The sequence below is a fragment of the Heloderma suspectum genome, chromosome 1, assembly GCF_057233095.1.
Source record: "Heloderma suspectum isolate Gila_16-S chromosome 1, 16-S_ref, whole genome shotgun sequence".
NCBI classification, from domain to species: Eukaryota; Metazoa; Chordata; class Lepidosauria; order Squamata; family Helodermatidae; genus Heloderma; species Heloderma suspectum.
Window position 1 is genome coordinate 282592333 of NC_139458.1, and position 21670 is coordinate 282614002.

Genomic DNA, 21670 nt, shown 5'->3' on the forward strand with positions numbered 1-21670 from the left:
TTTGTTGTTAGTAATGCTTCCTAAGGCCCATTTGACTTCACTCTCTAGGATGTCTGGCTCAAGTTCAGTGAGCGCACTGTCATGGCTATCAGGGACATTCAGATCTTTCCTGTATAGTTCTTCTGTGTATTCTTGCCACCTCTTCTTAATCTCATCTGCTTCTGTTAGGTCCCCGCCTTCTTTGTCCTTTATCATGCCTGTCTTTGTATAAAACGTTCCCTTGAGATCTCCGATTTTCTTGAAAAGATCTCTAGTCTTTCCCATTCTATTCTTTTCCTCGATTTCTATGCATTGTTCATTTAAGAAGGCCTTCTTGTCTCTCCTTGCTGTTCTCTGGAACTCTGCATTCAGTTGGATATATCTTCCCCTTTCTCCCTTGCTTTTCGCTTCCCTTCTTTCCTCAGCTACTTGTAAAGCCTAATCAGACAACCACTTGGACATATTGGACACCTTCCGACCTGAGGGGCTCATCTTCCGGCATCATATCTTTTAGCCTTGTGATACGTTCCATGGAGTTTCTTGGCAAGAATACTGGAGTGGGTTGCCATTTCCTTCTCCAGTGGACCACATTTTGTCAGAACTCTCCGCCATGACCTGTCCATCTTGGGTGGCCCTGCATGGCATAGCTTATGGCTTCACTGAGTTATGCAAGCCCCTTCGCCACAACAAGGCAGTGATCCATCAAGGGGTGCAAATGACTAACCAAAATTAAAGTGGACTAATCAAAATTAAAGCTCAGCAAAATTTAAGTGTATTCTGGATGGTGGTTATGCTTGTAGAGTTTTGCTATTTTCTTATTTCATGTCATCTAGAATCAGGACTTCAATATTAGAACTTAGTAAGTCTGTACGACTAAGCCTGGTTTAGGGGTTGTAAGAATATTGCCTGAACTGAATAGCAATAGTAAAGGGAGTTGATTTTTTTCTGTGCTGCGTTTGTTTGTGAAAAATGTCAATTTAAGCACACAGACAGTTACAAAGAATGGTAAAAATGGAGCTAAGATTTGAGATGAATGAGAACAGCATCTGAATTGTAATATCAATAGTCTTTTGTCTGGGAAGCTGTTAGTAGCTTGTTTGGTGCCTGTATTTCTGTGTCAAATAGAAAAATGCCTTAAAAAGAGAAAGATCCTGTTATTTCCCTTAAATAACAGGAAAAATAATAAGTGATGCCTTATTTAAAAGCAACCTTTTATAACAGGAACTGAAATCTATTTTTTCTACAAAGATTCTGTACAGTGAGTACACAATGGTGTGCGTATAGATGAAAGAACATGTCTTCAAGCTATACACTACATTAAATATGCCTTTGTATTCATGTGTGTTTTGGAAATTGGGATCATGGTGCAGGTAAAGTGGAATTAAACCTTTTCCTGTTCTGAAGAAAGTTCCCTCCTCTAAAGCTATTTGCCCCAGGAGGGAAGCTGCTATTGGCAGATACCTATTTAATAGCAGGTATCTACCCAGAGACCCCCTTCATGGATCACTGCCTTGTTGTGGCGAAGGGGCTTGCGTAACTCAGTGAAGCCATAAGCTATGCCGTGCAGGGCCACCCAAGACGGACAGGTCATGGCAGAGAGTTCTGACAAAATGTGGTCCACTGGAGAAGGAAATGGCAACCCACTCCAGTATTCTTGCCAAGAAAACCCCATGGAACGTATCACAAGGCTAAAAGATATGACGCCGGAAGATGAGCCCCTCAGGTCAGAAGGTGTCCAATATGCTACTGGGGAAGAGCAGAGGGTATTTCCAAGTAGCGCCAGAAAGAGTGAAGCGGCTGGGCCAAACCCGAAAGGACACTCAGCTGCGGATGTGTTTGGTGGTGAAAAGAAAATCCGATGCTGTAAAGAACAATATTGTTTAGGAACCTGGAATGTCAGATCAATGAATCAAGGTAAGCTGGAGGTGGTCAAACATGAGATGGCAAGATTGAACATCGACATCTTGGGAATCAGCGAACTAAAATGGACAGGCATGGGTGAATTTAATTCAGGTGACCATCATATCTACTATTGTGGGCAAGAATCCCTTAGAAGAAATGGAGTAGCACTCATCGTCAACAAAAGGGTGGGAAAAGCAGTACTGGGGTACAATCTTAAAAATGGTAGAATGATCTCAGTACAAATCCAAGGCAAACCATTCAACATCACAGTAATTCAAGTCTATGCCCCAACCACTGAGGCCGAAGAAGCTTTGGTTGATCGGTTCTATGAAGACCTACAACACCTTCTAGAACCAACACCAAAAAAAGATGTCCTCTTCATCATAGGGGATTGGAATGCTAAAGTAGGAAGTCAAGAAATCACCGGGATAACAGGCAGGCATGGCCTTGGTGTACAAAATGACGCAGGACAAAAGCTAATAGAGTTTTGCCAAGAGAACATGCTGATCATAGCAAACACTCTTTTCCAACAGCACAAGAGGCGACTCTACACATGGACATCACCAGATGGTCAATATCGAAATCAGATTGATTATGTCCTTTGCAGCCAAAGATGGAGAAGCTCCATACAGTCAGTCAAAACAAGACCTGGAGCTGACTGTGGCTCAGATCATGAGCTGCTTCTTGCAAAATTTCGGCTTAAATTGAAGAACGTCGGGAAAACCACTAAACCATTCAGGTATGACCTAAATCATATCCCTGATGAATATACAGTGGAGGTGAGGAATAGATTTCAGGGATTAGACCTGATAGACAGAGTGCCTGAGGAACTATGGACGGAGGTCCGTAACATTGTTCAGGAGGCAGCAACGAAATCCATCCCAAAGAAAAAGAAATGCAAGAAAGCAAAGTGGCTGTCTGATGAGGCTTTACAAGTAGCTGAGGAAAGAAGGGAAGCGAAAAGCAAGGGAGAAAGGGGAAGATATACCCAACTGAATGCAGAGTTCCAGAGAATAGCAAGGAGAGACAAGAAGGCCTTCTTAAATGAACAATGCAAAGAAATCGAGGAAAACAACAGAATGGGAAAGACTAGAGATCTCTTCAAGAAAATTGGAGATCTCAAGGGAACGTTTTGTGCAAAGACGGGCATGATCAAGGACAAAGAAGGCAGGGACCTAACAGAAGCCGATGAGATTAAGAAGAGGTGGCAAGAATACACAGAAGAACTATACAGGAAAGATCTGAATGTCCCTGATAGCCATGATAGTGCGGTCACTGAACTTGAGCCGGACATCCTAGAGAGTGAAGTCAAGTGGGCCTTAGGAAGCATTAGTAACAACAAAGCTAGCGGAGATGACAGTATTCCAGCCGAGCTATTTAAAATCCTAAAAGATGATGCTGTTAAAGTGCTGCATTCAATATGCCAACAAATCTGGAACACTCAACAGTGGCCACAAGACTGGAAAAGGTCAGTTTACATTCCAATTCCAAAGAAGGGCAACGCCAAAGAGTGTTCAAACTACCGCACCATTGCGCTCATTTCACATGCCAGCAAGGTGATGCTCAAAATCCTACAAGCTAGGCTTCAGCAGTATGCGAACCGAGAACTACCGGAAGTACAAGCTGGGTTTAGAAGAGGCAGAGGAACTAGAGATCAAATTGCCAACATTCGCTGCATCATGGAGAAAGCAAGAGAATTCCAGAAAAATGTCTATTTCTGCTTCATTGACTACGCTAAAGCCTTTGATTGTGTGGATCACAACAAACTGTGGCAAATTCTGAAAGTGATGGGAGTACCAGACCACCTTACCTGTCTCCTGAGAAACCTGTACGAGGGTCAAGAAGCAACAGTAAGAACCAGACGTGGAACAACCGATTGGTTCAAAATTGGGAAAGGAGTACGACAAGGCTGCATATTGTCACCCTGCTTATTTAACTTATATGCAGAGTACATCATGAGAAATGCCGGGTTGGATGAATCAGAGGTCGGAATTAAGATTGCCGGGAGAATTATCAACAACCTCCGATATGCAGACGATACCACCCTAATGGCAGAAAGCGAAGAGGATCTCAAGAGCCTCTTGTTGAGGGTGAAAGAGGAGAGTGCAAAAGCTGGTTTGAAACTCAACATTAAAAAAACGAAGATCATGGCATCTGGCCCCATCACTTCCTGGCATATAGAAGGGGAAGAAATGGAAGCAGTGACAGATTTTACTTTCTTGGGCTCCAAGATCACCGCAGACGGTGACTGTAGCCATGAAATTAAAAGACGCTTGCTCCTTGGGAGGAAAGCTATGGCAAACCTAGACAGCATAGTAAGAAGCAGAGACATCACCTTACCGACAAAGGTCCGTCTAATCAAAGCTATGGTTTTCCCAGTAGTAATGTATGGCTGTGAGAGCTGGACTATAAGGAAGGCTGAGCGCCGAAGAATTGATGCTTTCGAACTGTGGTGCTGGAGAAGACTCTTACGAGTCCCCTGGACTGCAAGGAGGTCAAATCAGTCCATCCTAAAGGAAATCAACCCTGAGTGCTCATTGGAAGGACAGATACTGAAGCTGAAGCTCCAATATTTTGGCCACCTAATGCGAAGAGAAAACTCCCTGGAAAAGACCCTGATGCTGGGAAAGACTGAAGGCAAAAGGAGAAGGGGACGGCAGAGGATGAGATGGCTAGATAGCATCACGGATGCAATGAATATGAACTTGAGCACGCTCCGGGAGAGAGCGCAGGACAGGAAGGCCTGGCGTGCTATGGTCCATGGGGTCACGAAGAGTCGGACACGACTGAACGACTGAACAACAACCCAGAGACAGGGTAGGAGAATGTGGCCTACTGTTTGTGTATTTAATATTTCCTTCCTGAAATGTAGCCATTTTTCCAACACATTGGTATTGAAATAATTGCAGTCATTCTGATAGTGTTGTAGTGTTACCATCTGTCCCCACTCACATGCGTACCTTGACATGCAAGGATATACGTGAAAGCGACCAGCATGTGTAACTATTGATCTTGAATCTAGAGGTGACTTGTGCCACTGGGAGATTGTGCCTTACATTCATACAAAGGGGATATTAGCTACTGAACATGGACTAGAATAAAAAAGACTACAGGCTTTATTACAAATTATTTTCAGGCTACTTGGAGTCAGTGAGTCCAGTGTATAACTCCAAAAGTTTTTCCTTGTTTCGTGGATGGCCAGATTAGATGGTGGTTCCAGTGGAAATATTGCCATGTCTAGAAGGCTGTGGCCATCAGAATTAAAGTGTTTGGGCAGTGGTTGTTCTGTCTGCCTTGTTGCATCCCTCTGGGATCCATGGTTTACCTGACTGCAGTACTTAGGCCATCATCCAAAGAAGTGAATATGAATGCAGAGGAGAATTGTATGATAAGACTTGCTTATCTCTTTGGCAGTGCAACTGTTGTGGCAGAAAAGGCCAACAAAGTCTTGGCTATGCATATGATTATCTTCCGACGAATATATATCACTACTTTTCAATAGTACCCATAATAATAAATATGTGATGTGCTAACATTATGAAAAGGCATAATATCCCTTTATATATTTTATCATCTGTTGTGCATGTCTTAAATCGGTATGCTGTACATGAAAATGAACATGACATTTTTGAAGACTAAAGTTAGAATGATAGAGTTGGCAGGCACCTTGAAAGTCATCTCCTCCAACCCCTGCTCAATGCTGGATCTACAATGTAGGATACAACTAAAGCATCCCTGACAGGTGGCCGTTCAGCCTCAGCTTAAACACTTTTAGCAAAAAGAGTCCACCATCTCTTGAGACAGTCTGTTCCACTGCCAAGCAGCTTGTACCATTAGGATGTTGCTCCCAATATTTAGGTAAAATGTGCTTCCTTGCCATTTCCACCCATTGGAGCAACAGAGTAACACCATTAATTCTGCCTTGCTCTGTGGAGCAACAGAGAAGAAGTCTGCTCCATCTTCTGTATGGCAGCAAGGCTGCTATCATATTTTCCATTTAATGTTAACTACTATTCTGCAGGCTAAACATACCCAGGTCATTCAACCATGCCTCATAGGACTTGGTTCCCAGTCCTCTCACTATCCTGGTTGCTCTCTTCTATAAAAGTGTCTATAAAATAACAAACTGTCCTTAGCAAGGTATGTATTTATAGACTCAATGTACTATGGAATCCACAGTAATGTTTCTTTGGATATATCAAATCTCCAGATAACCTGGTTAATTTTCAGGTCAATTTTTCTAGTGGACAACTGAGACTGAGGCCGCAAGCCTTTGCAGTTGTTATGTGCCTTTTGGGAAAGTTAACATACATTTTTTAAAACAACAACAACAACAACAATATACCTTGTGTCTATGTGTGTCTAACATTTTTTCCCTTCCCCTTGTCCAGTGGTTCATTTCTTGTATATACATGAATTATATATGAAAATGTGATTAAGTTCAATGATGTAATGTTACCTAAGATTTTAGGTAAAGGATATACGTGAAAAGCATGCAAGGATATACGTGAAAGCGACCAGCATGTGTAACTATTGATCTTGAATCTAGAGGTGACTTGTGCCACTGGGAGATTGTGCCTTACATTCATACAAAGGGGATATTAGCTACTGAACATGGACTAGAATAAAAAAGACTACAGGCTTTATTACAAATTATTTTCAGGCTACTTGGAGTCAGTGAGTCCAGTGTATAACTCCAAAAGTTTTTCCTTGTTTCGTGGATGGCCAGATTAGATGGTGGTTCCAGTGGAAATATTGCCATGTCTAGAAGGCTGTGGCCATCAGAATTAAAGTGTTTGGGCAGTGGTTGTTCTGTCTGCCTTGTTGCATCCCTCTGGGATCCATGGTTTACCTGACTGCAGTACTTAGGCCATCATCCAAAGAAGTGAATATGAATGCAGAGGAGAATTGTATGATAAGACTGGCTTATCTCTTTGGCAGTGCAACTGTTGTGGCAGAAAAGGCCAACAAAGTCTTGGCTATGCATATGATTATCTTCCGACGAATATATATCACTACTTTTCAATAGTACCCATAATAATAAATATGTGATGTGCTAACATTATGAAAAGGCATAATATCCCTTTATATATTTTATCATCTGTTGTGCATGTCTTAAATCGGTATGCTGTACATGAAAATGAACATGACATTTTTGAAGACTAAAGTTAGAATGATAGAGTTGGCAGGCACCTTGAAAGTCATCTCCTCCAACCCCTGCTCAATGCTGGATCTACAATGTAGGATACAACTAAAGCATCCCTGACAGGTGGCCGTTCAGCCTCAGCTTAAACACTTTTAGCAAAAAGAGTCCACCATCTCTTGAGACAGTCTGTTCCACTGCCAAGCAGCTTGTACCATTAGGATGTTGCTCCCAATATTTAGGTAAAATGTGCTTCCTTGCCATTTCCACCCATTGGAGCAACAGAGTAACACCATTAATTCTGCCTTGCTCTGTGGAGCAACAGAGAAGAAGTCTGCTCCATCTTCTGTATGGCAGCAAGGCTGCTATCATATTTTCCATTTAATGTTAACTACTATTCTGCAGGCTAAACATACCCAGGTCATTCAACCATGCCTCATAGGACTTGGTTCCCAGTCCTCTCACTATCCTGGTTGCTCTCTTCTATAAAAGTGTCTATAAAATAACAAACTGTCCTTAGCAAGGTATGTATTTATAGACTCAATGTACTATGGAATCCACAGTAATGTTTCTTTGGATATATCAAATCTCCAGATAACCTGGTTAATTTTCAGGTCAATTTTTCTAGTGGACAACTGAGACTGAGGCCGCAAGCCTTTGCAGTTGTTATGTGCCTTTTGGGAAAGTTAACATACATTTTTTAAAACAACAACAACAACAACAATATACCTTGTGTCTATGTGTGTCTAACATTTTTTCCCTTCCCCTTGTCCAGTGGTTCATTTCTTGTATATACATGAATTATATATGAAAATGTGATTAAGTTCAATGATGTAATGTTACCTAAGATTTTAATAAAAGTTTTATTAGATGTTACTGAGAAGTAACATTATACTTAAAAATGAACACATCACATGTTTATACTGGAGTGAGCTGGGTGTGATGGGAATGTATAAGGCACCATTAAGATTTTGAATGTTTCCTGAATGGATTTGCTTGGGCCCAAATTGAATCCTTCTAAAAATCCAAAGAGACAGTTTTTCTCTTAACAACACTACTCAATTCCTGAGCCAAGTGTAGGGGAGCTATTCTGTTAACACTACAATGACCTTGCAAACATCTCTATAACCTTTCTTCATTCCTTTCCACTTCCCGCTGCCTAGCCTGGATGCCATGTCAACAACACAAAGGGCCTGTTCACACGTCACGAAAGCCCACTATGGCTTAATTTACTCATGTGGGCTGTTGTGGTGTGCTGGGCCCTTGTGGGTGCCTGGCTTGTTGTGTCATGTGAACCTAAGCAACAGGGATTGTTTGCATGTTAGAAAGCCCTCAAATAACCCTAAAAGAAGCCATGGGTTATTTGAGGGTTGTCTAAATGGTGTCTGCACGCATCTGGCATGATGTGTAAATTAAGCCACATTGGGCTGTTGTGTCATGCGAACCAGGTCAAAGATCACAGCAGCTTAAACAAGCCATGGCACACACCGAGCACCATTTCCCTAATTACCTGCCTGTGTTTCAGAGTTGGTGTACTGCCCCCTGCCCCCAGATTCCCACAGACATGTGAGTCTTGAACAGGTCTTACTTTTCTGGATCTACCTTCAAACCCCCTGACGTCAGTAAATGGTCAATAAATGGTAGCTCTTGACCCTCCGTCTGAATTTGTCCCTATTCATTTTGATAATCCTTTCTCTGCATCTTTTAAGGAATGCTTTTAGTTTAGTTTGGCAATATATCTTCAATAGTGGGCAGTGGAAAATGACTTCTTCTCAGTGCTTCGTTTAAAGGCTTTGAATCTATGCATATCCTGGGTTTCCCTGATGGTTTTCAGAACAGCACCAGATTGCTTATCCAATCTGTACTTTTCCTTACTGAATGAATAATTCCCCACTGTTGTAGACTTTGCAACTCTTCTTTCAGAGGCTGTTCTAATTGGGTAACTTAACTTGCTTCAAACTGGTATCAATCTTTAGTTTGGAAATTCCATCTAGCTGTCCATCTCCCTCAAAACACATCCTGGAATTCCCTCTGAATCCTTTCTTGATTCCACCTTCCAGCTTCATCTGTACTTTTCATCACTCCACTCTCCACTGTCACTATGTTCTGGTATTGTACCAGAATTCAGTTTCGTAGCCTGGGCTACCTTAAGGCCTAACGGTGATACTGCTCTCTGGTCATCTGCAAACTTCAGCCCACATTTCTTGCACTCAAGTGTCCTGCATTCCACCCACTATCCAGTCCCGTAACAAGGAGTCTTTGATATCTCCAAAACCGCAACTGGCTGCTAGCATCTTTAAGTTAGTGCAGTATTGTGCAGTGCCTTCCCCTCTTGCCTGGGCCCACTCCTGCTTGAAAAAACGGTATCTTTCCACTGTTTCATTCTGGGGTTACAATGGGCATCCAAACAACCTATTGTTTTAGCCAAAGTACGCGGTGCTTGGGGAATGTTTGCACACAGTGTCTCACTTATTTCTGTCCCTCTTTCTCCAATCAAATATAGAAACAGTTTCATTTTCACAGACTCCACTTTATCTGCCATTCCAATGTCCACATGGAGATTAAACTCCTCTTTTCAGGTTTTCCATGCCTGGGCTAAGTTCTGAACTTTCTGGTTTAATGTGCCTGGTGTCTTCAGGCCCTCCATTTTCAGCCTCTTTCTCTTGGGGAAGGGGGGGGTCAACTCACAGTTTGTTCTTTTTCATCTGTCTTCAATTCAGTCACTGCTGCCATCAAGTTTCAAAGCTGGTGTACTGCACCCCACAGACTCTGCCTTCCAAACAAATCTAAGTTTTACTTATATAAAGCCTTTCCACTGAGCTTTCTCAGGCAGTGGCCTCTCCTCAAACCAGAAGCAGTGGGTGTTGCCCTCAACCACTTCCTGGTTCTTTCCAGGAATCACAATCTACTCAGGCTGAATTCAGTACTTATTTCATATTGTTTCAGCCCGGACATGGTTTGTCGTGTTGTCTGAACCTTGGAGGCATGGCTTATTCAAGGGGGAAACAATCCTCAAATCACCCAGCAACAGGCCATGGGCTTGTTTAAGCCATGGTGATCATGTGAACCAAGCCAAAATGTGTGTAGTACCAAAGCATTAGGTAAAAGGTAAACAGCTCCCAAGTTGAAAGGAAAGCTCTATAGGCAACAAAAGCCATTATTATGCAGGGTCACCTAAAGGAAAAGAAAGAAGGCCAAGACAATGAGGGAATGTGAGTCCACATAATTAGGTCACGGGTATGGCCCATCTAACATTCTTTGAGAAAGGAGACATTATGCAAAACCTGCTTAACCTAGGTACTGTAAGACTGAAGGTGATGAGGTTCTGGAGGCACTGGCAGGGGTGGAATTTAGGGTGGGCACATCTTTGTGACAGCCTTGGTGTCAGTATGTAACCTTTTTACTTGTGGTATGGCAACAGAAATAAATATTTAGAAAATTAACTTGGACTGCAACTCCCATCACCACAAGCCTATTTGGCTTTTTAGTGAGAAGATGGGCTTCATTCATTAAGAGGCTTGGTGCAACTCCCTCTTTCTCCTGCAAGAAATCCCCCTGTTCTTGCATGACCCAAAGATATCTGCAATAAGAAATTTGAACCAATGGTTTAACAGGCAGTGCCTTCAAAGATCAGACAAGGTTTTTATTCAAAACCTGGGTTCATCCACAAATGTGTGGGTAAAGCTTGTACAGAAAGCCTCACTAAGACTTGTGTGAACACTGGCATCCCATCTGTCTTTTCATTTAATTTTGTAAGTATCCTAAAATGCAATGACACAAGATTAAATTCACCTGGTTCCTTAGAATTGCCACTTTTGATGACATAGTTCCTCAAGGAGATCCATATATAAGATACGTTAGGAAGAGTGAATAAAGGGAATGTATCTTCTGCAACCAGCAGAATATCTGCTGTATTTACCAGATAGCTTGGAATACATTTCCTTGATGGCCTCTTGGAGTTGGTTTACTCAGCTTGTTACAATGACCTGATTTGCATGACATGGCGAGCTCATTGAGGGTTGTTTAACTATCCCCCCCTTTTCTCTGCACCCCCTAATTTTTTTTTACAAACAAATAAAAACAGTTTGCAGTTTTGTTTTTAAAGGCCTGCAAATCAGATGAACTGCCCCCCCTTTTCCCTCCTCCCCCCAACATTTAGGCTGGCTACGTGCCTGGCGTCATGAGAACCGGCAGTCAACAAGACCTTTTCCCTCTGGCCCTTTGTGGATGTTGGTTTATTCCCTATAAGATTGTAAGAGGGGGCATTTAGTTTTGTATTGAAATGCACTGGAATGCTGAAGGTCTTAAAGAGCATGCAAGGGAACTCAGCTGCATAACATGCAACCAGCTAGATAATAAATATTCCTTTTGTTCTTAAAGGCAACAAATATCTAACCTCCTTTCTTACACAAATAATGCATTAAATGTTTAACTGCAATGTCAGTAATAAAACATGCTGGCTCAGCTTGGCTGCAGAAACAGAATATATTCCAAGAATGCTTATTGCTGTGACAATCTGAACAGTTGAAAAGTGTGTTTGCATGGGCTTCACCATGAGGAATGTGCAGAGCATGTCCTAGCTGGTAAATAAGTTGATAAAATCTTTTACAGTTCAGGAAATGTAATAAGCTTCATATGGGTTTGCCTTGACCTCCTCTTACCTGAAAAATGTTAAATAACCTTAGCTGAAAATATCTGCTTGGAATATATTCTCCAAAATTCAATTTGGATTTGCATTGAAAAGCCTTAAGGTGAATGTGTGTACAATGTACGCTATTTATGAAGGGACAAGGCAAGAAAAACTTTACATGGAAGTTTCTGGAGGACCTAAACAGTAGTGACTTCTGAAGGAATGAGAAGAGATTTTTTAGCAAGGTATAGAAAAAGGAGTGCTGAAACCATTTCTTTCCAAACACTTAAGAAAAGTGATGGAAGTGCCACAGTAGTGAATATAAAAGCACAGAATTTCATCACTATGGGCACCTTCACACTTTTATCCTGCAATGGAGATTACTTACTCATAGAGGTTTGCAGGTCCTGTACACGATGCAGCCCTCCTCCAGGGAACCTCCTGCACTTTGTCAGCTCTATTGCGTTGGTTTCCATGATGTTGGAAGTCCGGCATTTTCCCTCTTCCCACCATGGAGTTGATGTCTGTTTCCTGCCTCCCAGCTGAGCAGAGTAGAGCAGAGGAAGATGCTCCAGCTGGTCTTGGGACTATAGAAGCAAGCAAGCTCCCAGAGAGCGAGCGATCAGAGGGAGCAAACAGGGGGAGCAAACAGGAGTTGACCAGGGGAGTTGCAGTGGCAGAGGAGAGAAAGGCAAAGAAGTGGGCTGGAGGAAGCTGGAGGGAGCCCAGAGGGCTGTCCTTTTCCTTTTGAGTGGCTGTGAGCTTACCAGGTGCTCCTGAGAGCTCCAACTGAATTGGGGGTGTGTGGCCTGAGTACTCCCAGCAGCTGTGTGGGCAGGAAGCTTTAGTCTGTTTCCCGCCTCCCAGCTGAGCAGAACAGAGCAGAGGAAGCTGCTCCAGCTGGTCTTGGGACTATAGAAGCAAGCAAGCTCCCAGAGAGCAAGCGAACAGGGGGAGCAAACAGGAGTTGGCCAGGGGAGTTGCAGTGGCAGAAGAGACAAAGGAGACAAAGGCAAAGAGTGGGACTCTGTTTTTAACCTGCAGTGAGTAGGGGACCAGGCACAGGCTACTCTAGAACAACCAGAAAGGTAGAAAGAGAAAGGGGAAAGAGACTATGGAAGGACAAGACTCTCCAGTGGTGGTGACCTGCAAGTAGGGATGTACAAAAGTCACTTACCTTTTCGCAGGGGTGCTTCGCGGTGGGGGGGAGGCGCTTCGCTTTCCCCCCCGAAGTTCAGGCGAGTGGGGGGAGGCGTCCCGCCTCGCCCGGCCAAAATTCAGGCCGGGGGGGGGAGGCGCCCCGCCTCGCCCGGCTGAAATTCTCCCGGCCAGGGAGAAGTGCCCCGTCTCCCCGGCCACGAAAGAAAAAGTATTAAATTCCTACTTTAGCTTAGTCTTCTCCCAAAAGAAGGCCTATGACCCCACTGGCAAAGGCGAAGTACAGGCTGAAGGGGCAGGATTGCAGCTTGGGATCAATAGGCATATGGTCAAGGAACACCTAATTACTTTGAATGAGTTCAAATCTCCAGGGCCAGATGAACTGCATCCTAGAGTAATAAAGGAACTGGCAGAAGAACTCTCAGAACCACTTTCTATTATCTTTGAGAAATCATGGAGGACAGGTGAAGTGCCAGATGATTGGAGGAGGGCTAATGTGTTATCCCTATCTTCAAAAAGGTTAAAAAGGAGGAACCTGGGAACTACAGACCAGTCAGTCTGATGTCAATCCCTTGGAAAATTCTGGACCAGATTATAAAGCAATCCATCTGTAAGTACCTTGAAAACAATGCAGTGATTACTCGAAGCCAACATGGATTTGTCAAGAACAAATCCTACCAGATGAATCTGATCTCATTTTTTGATCAAGTGACCTCCCTTGTGGACTGTGGGAATATACCTCGACTTCAGCAAAGCTTTCGACAACGTGCCCCATGATATCCTGATGAGCAAACTAGCTCAAAGTGGGCTACATGAAACAGCGATCAGGTGGATTCACAGTTGGCTACAGAATTGGACTCAAAGAGTGCTCATCACTGGGATCTTCTCAAACTGGGGAAAGGAAACGAGTGGGGTACCGCAGGGCTCAGTCCTGGGCCCAGTGCTCTTCAACATTTTTATTAATGACTTGGAGGAGAAGGTGCAGGGAATGCTGATCAAATTTGCAGATGACACAAAATTGGGCGGGATAGCTAATACTTTGGAAGACAGAAACAAAATTCAAAGTGATCTGGATAGACTGGAGCGCTGGGCAGAAAACAACAGAATGACATTTAATAGGGATAAATGCCAAGTTCTGCACCTAGGAAAAACAAACCAAATGCACAGTTACAAGATAGGAGATGCGTGGCTCAACAACACTACAAGCGAGAAGGATCTTGGAATTGTTGTCGATCACCAGCTGAATATGAGCCAACAATGTGATGTGGCTGCAAAAAAGGCCAATGCTCTTTTGGGCTGCATTAATAGAAGTATAGCTTCCAAATCACATGAAGTACTAGTTCCCCTCTACTTAGCACTGGTTAGGCCTCATCTAGAGTACTGTGTCCAATTCTGGGCACCGCACTTTAAGAAGGATGCAGATAAGCTGGAGAGGGTTCAGAGGAGGGCAACAAAGATGATCAGGGGACTGGAAACAAAGCCCTATGGAGAGAGACTGAAAAAACTGGGCATGTTTAGCCTTGAGAAGAAAAGACTGAGGGGAGATATGATAGCGCTGTTCAAGTACTTGAAAGATTGTCACAGAGAGGAAGGCCATGATCTCTTCTCGATCATGCCAGAATGCAGGACACAGAATAACGGGCTCAAGTTACCAGAAGCCAGATTCCGGCTGAACATCAGGAAAAACGTCCTGACAGTTAGAGCAATACGACAGTGGAACCAATGACCAATGACCACACTGGAGGCATTCAAGACGAGGCTGGACAGCCATCTGTCAGGGATGCTCTGACTTGGATTCCTGCACTGAGCAGGGGGTTGGACTCGATGGTCCTGTAGGCCCCTTTCAACCCTATTATTCTATGATTCTTTGATGGGTATACTGTTTAAATTTGCTTTTATTGCAAATAAAACAAAAGCACCACCTAGTGGCTTTGTAATGAAACACATAGAAGTTTAGTGTTTTGAGTTTTTTTAAGCCACGTGGAAAGGACCTGATCTAATTCCACAAAGATTCCGGAAGCAGAAGGCCCAGTAAATTGCTGGATTTTTAACCTTGTGTGATGAAACCCTATGTTATGGGCTTCAGGGGACTCTGTGTAAGGTTGCTCAGAGGTGGTTCTTGACTCCAGCCAGAATTACAAGAATATTTCAAAGGAAACAATTCCAGTGTTGAAAGTGGGCAGTGGCGTCATGCTGGTTTATAAAACATTTTGGTGGAATTGTGATTTGTTGTAGGGATACTGGTTGCAAATCTTTAGAATAAATAGATAAAATTGTGTTTAATTGTATTCTGGATTCTTTTGCAGCATTATTGATTATTTTGAATTATGGAATGCAATCTTTTTTATTTGCTGCCAATATTGTATTAGCCATATCCTGGAAAATTCCAATAATACCTATGAAGGAATGGCTGATTCAGCATTAATTGAATTGTTGTAATGAGATCAGTCTTGTTTGTATGCACATCATTCTCCAGGTTGGATAAATTGAACCCTTTTGTAATAATCGGAAGGAACACAGATGATAATTTTATCTTGTTGAACAGAAATTTCTGTTCATAACCTTTTTTCCCCCTGAATAAAATTAATTTTAAAAAAACCTTTACCTGCTGATCAGTGACGTTCCTCTCAGCCATCTCCAGCGATTTTATCAAGCACTTCCTACATATTTTGAGCTCTGACTTCACAGTCATACAGGTATAAATATGGTTATTTTAACTTTGAAAGAAGACATTCATAGGATGCTTAATTCAATGCTTTTGTTGCTAGATCGCAGCTGTATGAAATCTATGAAATCTAGATTTATCTGTGCATAACTATGGTACTGTATCCCTAACATTTGAATGTTTGCTATAAGAATTGCTATTTATCCATTTCACTGCATTTTTTCTGTTTTGGTTTTAAAAAGTTTGCTTTTAGTTTTAGAAAATGAATTAACAACCAGTGCTGCTAATGAAGAAGAGGAAGAGGAAGGAGAACAGTTTGACTTTGATAGTGGAGATGAGATACCAGAAGCAGACAGACAAACTACTTTGCCACCCAATTCTGCATCGAACAATAATGCAGAACAAGAAGAGATAAATTCTACAGGTACGTGTGCCCATGCCTAATAAGCTGTGAGAGCGCTGCTAATATTTTATTTATTTGTGAATATGAGTTGCCTTTTCAAACAACTCAAGGGCCCCCTGAAAACACTGATTCTGTGTAGGAATGAAGGAATGGAGAGGAAATCAGGCCTTGCCCATGACCTCACCTGTTCAATAGGTCCTTAGTATAGGAGCCTACTTGCAATTTGTACTCTGGTTAATGGATGACACAAATTGCACATAGGGAGTCCATGTGTGTGAGCTCCTGTGCAAATGACACCTTGAACATGTAGAGTTAGGGATGGTGCCAGAGCCAGGAGTTGCAACCCCAGTCCCTATTTCCTCTTTCCCCACCCTCATGCATGTATTTATTTCTTCCCAGAATGAATGCTTGCACCGGTAGGCTAAGTTGGCATACAAAAGGCAGATGAGAAGATACGATATATAAGAAATTGCCACATCTTCTAATCCTATTAAAATGCATGTAAGCGTGTTTGATATAATATATTCAAGTAATAGCTGTATCATTTAGTACAAACTACTGCCTGAGTGGGTTGACTTTTCCCACCCCTTTCAGCATATACACTGGCAGAGTTCCTTCTTTCCACTCATGGTTGACAGGATTGCAACAACAACAACAAAAAACTCCTGGAACGCCTCTTGGGAGGGTCATGGGGAACTGCTTTGGGAGCATTGGCTGCAAATGCTCTTATAGGAGTTTATGCAGGGTTGAATAGTGCAAGGATGCACTTGAACATCATGACAAACTATAGTTTGCACTAAATATAATTTACAATCCGAGCCGCAGTTTGAGCATCCGAACCATCAGGCAAGCTGTAGGTTAGAGCTTGTCTGTTTTACTTCCACTCAGCACTCCTGTCTCTAGCTTCTGGATATAGAGTAGATGGTGGATTTGAAGTGGGTGGGAGCATCATATTTGGTTTCCTAGAAGGGAACTTCTATTTTTCTTCATCTTAAGAGCTCATAGTTACAACATCTGTTTTTTGCATTCAAGGAAATGAAAATCTTGAAAATGTGGAGGAAACTGAGAAAATGCAGACAGCTGAAGCGAGTGCAGAGGAGGCCCTACCAAGAGTAAATCCATACTCGGTCATAACCATTTCACTAGTACAAGAAAAGGAGCCATCGTTGTCACCAGAGCCAAGTCCACAAGATGGAAGTATAAGCCCTACCCTCTCCAGTGGATATTCTGTTCCGGTGCCCTGTGGCTATGCCGTCCCATCCAATTTGCCATTGATATTGCCAGCATATTCTAGTCCTGTTATAATACGCAGTGTGTCTGTAGACGAAGAAGGTAGTGTATTTTTAGAATGTATTGTTTCTTCTTCTTAAGGCGCCATCTCCTATCGGAGGCTAGCTATCATTACAGCTATTTTTGTTTTTGACGCCGCTGCTCTGAAAAGTTGTATAGAAGTACAGCTGAACCATTCCCTCAGATTCTTTAACCATGATGTTCATCTTAATGTCTTGTTGATGAAGTAGAATTATAGTTCAGATACTCTACAGGCAATTACATTCAAGAAGAAAAGGAAGAAGTCAGCCGTCTTTTTCTTCTCTCACTATTTCCTTCATTTCTCAGTATGTTTTGTACATCAGATGTTACATGTAATCCAATGTTCATCATGCTGGATTGTTCTTTTTGTTCTTTTATTCTTGCAATCCAAGACGTACCTTCTCTGGATTAGTTACATTGATTCTAAGACTTATTATTTTGGACCCCAAGAGTGATCTACAATAGGGATGGAAAACCTCTGGCTCTATGACACATGTGGTTGCTGATGCTCTGAAGTACCAGCTTTCATTAAAAATAAATAGTTTGAGTTTAGGGGAAAAATTAAACTCTTATATTTCTAGTTTAAATGTGTTGCCTTAACTACCACTAGTACCTTTCTCACTGCTGACCATGTTGTCTATCTCTATCCTAGAGCTAGATCACTTTTTGTAAATCCACATCTCCTGCTAACAGGAGTAGTAAAATTGTGATTGATAGATAGATAGATAGATAGATAGATAGATAGATAGATAGGGAAGATGTAGAATGTTTGAGTTTGGTTCATAGCTCTACAGCAGGGATGGGCAACTTGTTTTGGCCTACAACTCCCATCAGCCCAAGCCAGCAGAACCAATGGTGTGGAATGATGGGATTGGTAGGACAAAACATCTGGAGGGGCATAAATTGCCCACCCCTGCTCCAGAGGCTTGCCTTTCTGGGTTTCTTTTCTTTTCCTGCCTGTACTACCTGGCAGGAAAGTATAGGCCAGAGACATCAAAAATCACACTGAATTGCATTTAGGAAAGGGACATTGTATTTTGCAAATCACTGAATTAAAAACCATTGTATCTTAACTTTGCTACCACTGACAGAATATCTACTTCTGTTTCTTTCAGCAAACATTCACATAGTAGCTGAAGATTGCCGTTCGAATTCTCAGAGTTCAGAAGATCCTCAGAACAGGTAAGTCCAAATACTTAACTGGAATGTATAACTGGAATGAGAGCTTCTCTATAGAGAATGAATGACATCTGTTGGAAGAAGGAGTTTGTAGCAATGCCCCTTTGCTTACCTGTCTTGTCTTTAAATGGGAGAAGATCCCCTATAGCAGCCTTCCCCAACTTGGTGACCTCCAGATGTGTTGGACTGCAGCTCCCATCATTCCAGCTGATCCAACAAATCTGGAGGGCACCAGGTTGGGGAAGGCTGCCTTACAGTAAGAGTGGTAGGAAATCAGCTCCTTCATCTTAAGCATCTTCCAATGTGGAGACAAACTACTCTTCCCTCCCTTGGGGGCAATGGTGTGGGATGGCCTGTGCCTTCCTGGGTCTGTTTGTGGGTCTTCCAAAAGCATCTGGTTGGCCACTGTTGGAAACAGTGTGGTGGACTAGATAGACCAGCAGAACACTTATTTTTCTGTTCTCTGTTCTCTATGGTTTCTGCAGTTCTATTTCCTTTGCCTACAACAGCTGTTCCCTCTGTCAACACATTTCCAAACTTATTCTTCAACTTTTCTGTCATCCACTAAGCTTTACCCTACCTGCACCTGGGCTTCCATTTCACTATTGCTGTGACTCACTTTTGGATCTGGTGTTTTTTTTAAACCACAAGATTGGTTTAAGGACTAAACTGTATTCTAGGCCCATAAGAACATAAGATGAGCCATGGTGAATCAGACCAAAGGCCTATTTGGTCCAGCATTCCGTTCACACAGTGACCAACCAGATGCCTGTGGGAAGCACATAAGTAAGGCACGAACGCAATAGCACCTTCTCACTCATGTTCCCCAGAAACTGGTATATGGAGGCATTTCAGAGAGACAGAGATTTTTAGCATTAGGATTGCAAACCTTTGCACAAAGAATAAGCCTCATTGAACTAAATGGGATTTCTATGTCAACATATGCTATGTCAACATATAACTTTAACATTTATTTTTTCTCTGTGTGCTTTTTTTTAAAGTGAAGATAATCAGGGGAACAAAGTTGATAATGCCTTGGCCAAATGGGCTGCCGATCCTGCAAACACAGAGTGGATGGAGAGTAAGTACTGGTGACCACAGTTCTTCTATATGATGAGTTGGTGAGTCTCAGTTAATGGCACAAATATCTGCTTATACTGGAATGTTCGATTTAAGTTTTGAATGAATTCCTTCCCATCTCTAGATGCTTCTCATTGTTCAGGGTAGACCTGGGAATTATACAATTTCTCTGCTTGTAGGGATGCTGCAGTAATCCACTTCAAATGTGAATATTCCTCTGGTATGGACAAGTATCCTGGCCCCTCCTTGTGTCTGACTTTATCTCATTTAATAATTTCTGTTGGAGGAAAACATTTTATCAGGATATGAATGTGCAAGCTTGTGCACAGGCTGGACAAAGGAAAGAAATAGATGAAGCTGAAAAATGTGGGCAAATGCAGAGATTTGTGTACAAAGGCTGCAAAGTGCAATATTGAACCTGGCATGCTTCTCCTACTACCTCTGCAGTGATTTCTGGAAAAGTTCCTCCAATGTAGAGATGCTTGAAAAAATTGATCTTTGTGGATTCTTATATGAATGAGCTTGATCTGTACTTTCTAGATTAATGTGTGGATTGGAATTTAATTATCCACCAGCTTTTGCACTTCCTAAATATTTGACACAGTTCTAGGAACAAATACATGCATTCTCTCTCAAACACACATTCTTACATTTAAAAATGTGTATTTTGAGCGAAAATGCATTTAAAAATGCTTATTAAAAATCTGCACAAAAATTCACATTTAAACTTTACATATTGATGGGAAATGAAAGAGAAAGACTTGTGGGTGAACACATTTGAAAGTGACCTACTGGAAATATAGTGTTTACCCTTCCCTACAGCAATGTGAATATGAAACTGACAAGGGGTTGCTCTTGGCAGCCTTTGTGGAGGGGCCCAGTAACCATTTGGAGTTGAACATGTAACTTGTGGCATGGGCAATCAGCCATATAGAACATGCATTTGTACATATAAAATGCCAACATGCATAAATCAGCCCTGCATTATAAATGCATCCATTTGAACAATTGCTCTGTACGGATGAAAAGAAAATACTTGCAGAGGTGGTATTCAGAAAAGCAAAGAGATCTGAGACACTGCAGGCTTTCTGCAGATATCTGAGAACGTAGAATAGAAATATTATGAGGCAACTCAACAGAGATAAAGGGGCTGGTATTGAATATCCCTGGGGTCATGAAGAGTCGGACATGGCTTAACGACTGAACAACAACAATTGAATATCCCTGTCTAATTGCATCTTTTTAAGCATGTGAAGTTCTGAAGTATTATCAGAATGGATTATATGGTCCCATCTAGTGAAGATGTCTCTCTGTTTAACAGATTATTTGATTGCATTGTAGCTATTATTTCTCCTTTATCTTTATTTTATCACATCTGTTAGGTTGTCTTTAAACACATGTCTTGCTAAAAAAAAGTTTTTAAGGAATCTCGCAGAATAATGTATTGAAGTCTTTCAATTTCATTTTTAGATCCAGATGAGGTAATATATGATGATGTACCAAGGGAAAATTCAGACTCTGAACCAGGTATGAGCATAAATTCTACCTTTAAGACTTAATTTTTTTCCTGTACAAATGATTAATACCATCAGAAGTTCTGAGGAGAGGAGGTGCTTCATCCTTTCGCTATCTGACACTCCCCACTCCACATCACCTCCTGTTTGCTGTTACCACCCATAGTGTTTCAGTTGTCTATTTACAAACATACAGGTCACACCCCATGGAAAGAGGAAAACCCTGTTGCTGGGGTAAATTGGAGCAACAAAATGGTATGCAGTGAAGGGAGCACTGCACTCCAGCTTTTCTATTCACAGATGTATAGGATTGTATCCAGTGCTGGTTGCCTGCCAGTGAAACAAATGGAAGGTTGGGGAACCCCTGGGGCAGATTTGGGGGGTGAGGGGCTGCAGGGGGGTGGAAAGCAAGGGGAAGCTCTGTTGCATGAGCAGAAGTCCACTTGTGTGATGTTGGATTTAACCCATAGTATGTTCTTGTTTTATCAATGCCATTTTAGGTTATATTTTTGTAGGGTTGTACAAATGTTCACATGTGTACTAATCAGATCATAAGTAGTGCTTTTGGGGGTTGTAGGGAATGTTCTCCCAAAAACCCATAAAACATGCCCTTTTCATTTTTTTCATGGCTAGTCACAGCCACTTTCTTCCTACTGCTGCTGCAATTCATAAGGACTATTTCTCATTTGATCTGAGCCAGTCAGGG

The 21670-nt window shown here is 42.0% G+C and overlaps 1 protein-coding gene across 1 annotated transcript in view; it reads left to right on the forward strand.

Annotated features, from left to right (window-relative positions):
• Positions 1–21670, forward strand: part of ARHGEF10 (Rho guanine nucleotide exchange factor 10) — a 150320-nt gene that overhangs the window by 22647 nt on the left and 106003 nt on the right. The window contains exons 3-7 of the mRNA XM_084826771.1: positions 15731–15901; positions 16913–17212; positions 18307–18373; positions 19372–19451; positions 20921–20977. Of these exons, the coding sequence (XP_084682897.1) occupies positions 15731–15901; positions 16913–17212; positions 18307–18373; positions 19372–19451; positions 20921–20977 (675 nt within the window). The remainder of the gene's footprint in view (positions 1–15730; positions 15902–16912; positions 17213–18306; positions 18374–19371; positions 19452–20920; positions 20978–21670) is intronic.